General features: G+C 46.1%; 1 protein-coding gene across 1 annotated transcript in view; it reads right to left on the bottom strand.

Annotated features, from left to right (window-relative positions):
• PHC1 (polyhomeotic homolog 1 (Drosophila)) overlaps positions 1-738 on the bottom strand; it is a 13,323-nt gene extending 12,585 nt beyond the window's left edge. Inside the window, exon 1 of the mRNA XM_010183858.1 lies at positions 625-738. Coding sequence (XP_010182160.1) covers positions 625-738 — 114 coding nt within the window. The remainder of the gene's footprint in view (positions 1-624) is intronic.
• Between the last annotated feature and the right edge of the window lie 3,863 nt (positions 739-4,601).

Here is a 4,601-nt window from a genome sequence, read left to right as displayed (position 1 = left end):
GGAAAGAGGAAAACCCAATTGTCAAAAATAGCATGCCCTTGGAATGTGATTAGAGAGAGAGCAAAGAAGTAACAGCCATGAGACCATCCCTAGATCCCATGAAAAAAAGAAAACCCACGAGATTAGCACATCAAAATACATTTTGCTACAATTTGGTAACAGCTACAAATTTGGTAACAGACTGAATCACAGGTGTATTCCAGGGTAGCAGGAAGCACACTTCTAAGACTTTATGAAACTCCAGGAATTTGGGAATACATGAGCTCAAGCAGGCAGACAAGTGTTCGAATGCAGCATATATATGGAGGATATATACTATGTAGAGGAACTGGGATGTTAAACTGAAGGACTTGGTCTCGAACGGCAGGCTAAAATCAATCTATTGCATCACAGTATGGATTACATTTAAGAGGCTGGATGCTGGAGGAGTAACCTATAAAACATAAAGCACAGTATCAGGCTACAGGAACTAAAGACTGGGTCTAGCACAAGAATTTCTAAATCTGAACACATGACAGTCCTTCAAGCATGCTCCCACCTTGACACAACTCAGAGGAATACGAAAGGGCTCTCCACCACCTTCCACCAATGCACATCCCAGCCCAGAACACAACCTAGTCTCACCTGTACTGCCTGTCGCTCATAGAGAGACATCTGCGATATCTGAGGACGGGTGCTTCCTCCAGAACTGGAGCTCCCGCTGGTGGAGCCAGAGTTCTGCTCACTTTCGGTCTCCATGGTGACAGGATCCCAGGAGCTCAGGCTGAGACGGACTCCAGATCTACATCGAGAGAATTGGAAACTAAGTCAGGCTAGAGAAACAATCAAACTGTATTTCACTGCACCACACAGCTTTTTTTTTACTGGAATATCCCTGTGCCAGGCTCCTTGCACAGATTTGCTACATCACAGGAGACCGGAGATGCCGGGGGTCTGAAATCACTCAGAAATTATAGCCACAGTTCAAATCTTTTATTACCACAGCCAGGAATGTAACACGCACAGTCTCATATTTTTATTGCCATGCTACAGTGGAAGCTACAATATCCTAAATTCTTAAAAAGGCAGGAGAGTGAAGTAGCAGCTGCAGCTCATTCAGACAACCATTCGGTTACAAGACCTGATCACCTCTCTTTCAAGGCTACTGAACTGAGGCGAACTGCACTGTGCTTCCCGCCTCCCACTGCACTTCGGCAACTGCTGATCGTCTCTTCCTCCAGTCCCACAAGAGGTATAATTATCCCACAACTCTGCTGCCCTACTGCAGATATACCAACTCAGTCCTTCCTTCTCCCAGTTTAGCCTCCAGCTCTCAACTGCTTCTTTCTTTCCCTGATCACATAGACTTCCAGTTACTGCTTGTCCTTAACAGATCATAATTTGAGTATTAGTCTGGAAGCTGGTATCTGCTTTCAGGAGGAACTGAGTTAGAAGCAGAGTGGATGAAGGGTTCACCAACACTTATGAGGGGAAAGCTGCTGAAAAAGTCATGCAGAGCCAGAGACACCTTCCAGCAGCAGAAAGATGAGTTGCAGTGAACTGCATGACTAAGAGAGTGCTTAGCAGAAGAGTAACACATCGGGATGATCAGGGAGTTTCCTGCAGCAAGAAACACAGGTTTTACAGGGAGTAACGGTAGGAGGGATTAGTCAGAAAAGGGAAAGTGCAGAAGTGATTATTCAAGAGAGCTCCACTGAAAAAAAACAACTTTTTAGAAGGATATCATTCCACGTAAGATTAAAAAAAAAAAAGCTTCTGATAGTCTCAATATCACTGACAACTTATTTCCAAAACACCAGCTGGCTCCCCTGCAACCCACCTGAGACACCTCTAAGTGAGACCCCCTGGGCTTCCAGAATCCCACAGCACCAGCACAGCCCCTGTATGTAGGCCTTTTCAAATCCAGAGATTTCAAGCTTCACGGCCTTCACCAAAGACAACTTTTTCCAAGTGTGTAAACAAACAGACCAGCACAGCAGAAAAGGAGGCGCAGACAACTTTTTAAATTCTGGAATGGTGTTAAGGGCAGCAGACGACTTTAAAGTAGGGCAACACGATTCACACTGCAGAGGATGGCTGGCTAAATCAGGGAACTGCTGCTCCAAACCCGCTCCTCAAAACCTGGGTAATTCTATAGACAAGCAGGTAGCTGCTGCTCCAGTCCCGTCTACTCCACTGTCCTGGTTTTGCTGGGATACAATCATAGAATCAGTTTTCTATTCAGGAAAGTTGCACTTCTGAAAAGACTGCAGCAGGGTTTGATTTAGTGGGAACAAGGTTGATAAGATACTTAGTTTTAGTTTTCAGCCAGCAATGGTATGTGATGATCAAAGTCTTTAGTGGTCTTGAGAGAAACAAGTGCAGAGGATAGCAGGAGCAAAAGCCAGGGCAGCTAACCCAAGCTGGCCAACATACCATAAACATCACGCTCGCTATAAATTGTGGGGCTTGCTGGGGATGGCTTTCTTTCCTTGATGGTTGTTACCCCTGGATGGTCTTGTTATCATTCTGCTCCTGAGGACTACTCCCCCACTTGTTGCAAGCACTATATCATCTGAGTATAACGTTGAGTACTATATATTAATATTTATATTAATATTAGTCTATTATTAATATTTTATTAAATCTGTTTCTATTTCAACCCATGGGTCTCCTTTCCTTTTCCCAATTCTCCTCCCATGGGTGGGGAGGAGCTGTCGGGTGACAGAACAACTGTCTAAACAACGACACCCGTGCATCTTTACCTCTGCCCTCAAGTCCTGCTCAGGCATCTCCCTGCTAATCCAAGACTGGCTTCCTGCACTGCTTCAGCTTTGGCAATAGGCAATTCTGCTCTGCAGTCATCCTCTCCTCAAGTGAAACACAGCCCCTCCTCACTGACCACTACTGTCTTCAGGGACAACTCTGTTACAGCCAGAAACAGCTGGTCAATAAGTCTATCTAGAACATAAATGCTCTGGAGAAGACAATTACTGTAAAGATCTTCCCCAGGGGGCAACACCACAAGAAGTAAATGAAGCCTGAAAATAAATAAATTGTGAAAGGAGAGAGTACAGACTTTTTGAAAGAAAGAAACTGTGGCAGATAAATGAAGCGCTTTGGATGGAGTAAAAATGCAAGTCAGAGTGAAGCTATACACACTGCACCGAGTTACCAATTTCTGTTCTCTTGCTCACCCTTGACCTCCCTGTCCAGATTCCTCCCAGCATTCACCTCACTTCTGGTGCTCACTAGGTCAACTTGTTAACTTGGCAGAAAAGCTACCCTAAACATAATTTTCTGCCAGATCAGTGACTTAGTTCACCTGTGATCCCACAAGTGCCAGCGAGAGAGAAAAGAAGGTAACTAAGGTTCAGCTTAGCTGCAGCACATACCCTCACCCTCAACCGCTGCACCAGATGGAGAAACCCAGCTTCTGACTTGGTGCTCTGCTCCACCAATCTGTGTTTCCTCAGTAAACAGCAACATTGATTCTTAAGGTTTCCAGCATTTTTGCTGGAATCTTCTTCAAACCAGGTCCTAGCACAAACAGAATCCTACTGAAACATCTCTGGGATGAAAGGCATCAAAACATTTTGGTCTCTGTGCAGGCAAAAGGCCTTTCGGGGGCATGGACAGAGAAGCATACTCTCCCTTTGCCGAAGGGAGGTAAGAATTTTGAAGTCACTCACAGCAAGCAGGGTTATCCAGCAAAACCCTTTCCAAACACAAAAGTGAAAAGGCACAGTATTTCCCCAGGCAAGTTCATCTCAGGCTGCAGCTCCATCTTAGTGTAATCTGATCCAAACACAGGCTATTCCCACACAAAACCGGCACTGAGAGTTCACCCTCTCCTTTCCTACAAGAGCATCTTGCAGCACCCTCCTCTCACAAAAATCCAGTGATCACTGGGTTATCAGATCACTTGACTCAGCTAGCTGCTCCAGGAGATGGACAGCCTATGAAAAATGATAAAATCCAGAAGATTGAGCTAATCAATTCACCTGGCAAATGTGATCAGTAGATCCCAAGAAAAAACAAACAAACAAAAAAAAACACACACACACACACACACACACACACACAAAAATCCCAACAAACCAAACAAAACCAAAACAACCAAGCACAAGAACATGGACCAGTCCAGAGCCTAACCCGTGTTGCTGATCTCAACACACACCAAGGCCACCACAGGTGGCCCCATCTACAAGTTCCTGCCCTTTCTCAAGTGCAGGAGCAGAAGAGCCAGCCCAAACATCTCCTCCAGTCACCGAGGACCCGGGTAGGAGATAGAAAAGTTTTACTCGCTCACCCCGTCCATTCTCCCGGCACACTTTCTAACCTTGTAACTGGTTTTATCACTCCATCCTCCAGAGACTAAAGTTAGCGAGTTACAATGTGCACAGGTTTGCCCGCAGGTTTTGGGGAGAAAAATTACCAGGTGGGACTACAGGGCACCCCTCTCGCTGTTACTACAGTTTCTTAAAAGCCGGTCCCCAAGCTGGTGCCAGCGGAGACGTGAAACTGCCGGAAGAGGTCGGCTCTGCCCTGGGATGCTCTGGGAGCAGCGGTGGCTGCGCCTCCGGAGCCCGGCAGGACCTCGGCACCACCTGCGCCCCGCC

The sequence above is a fragment of the Mesitornis unicolor genome, unplaced genomic scaffold (assembly GCF_000695765.1).
Source record: "Mesitornis unicolor isolate BGI_N332 unplaced genomic scaffold, ASM69576v1 scaffold32434, whole genome shotgun sequence".
Taxonomy (NCBI): Eukaryota; Metazoa; Chordata; class Aves; order Mesitornithiformes; family Mesitornithidae; genus Mesitornis; species Mesitornis unicolor.
Note: the sequence above shows the minus strand (reverse complement) of the source record. Positions and strands in the feature narration are given on the sequence as shown.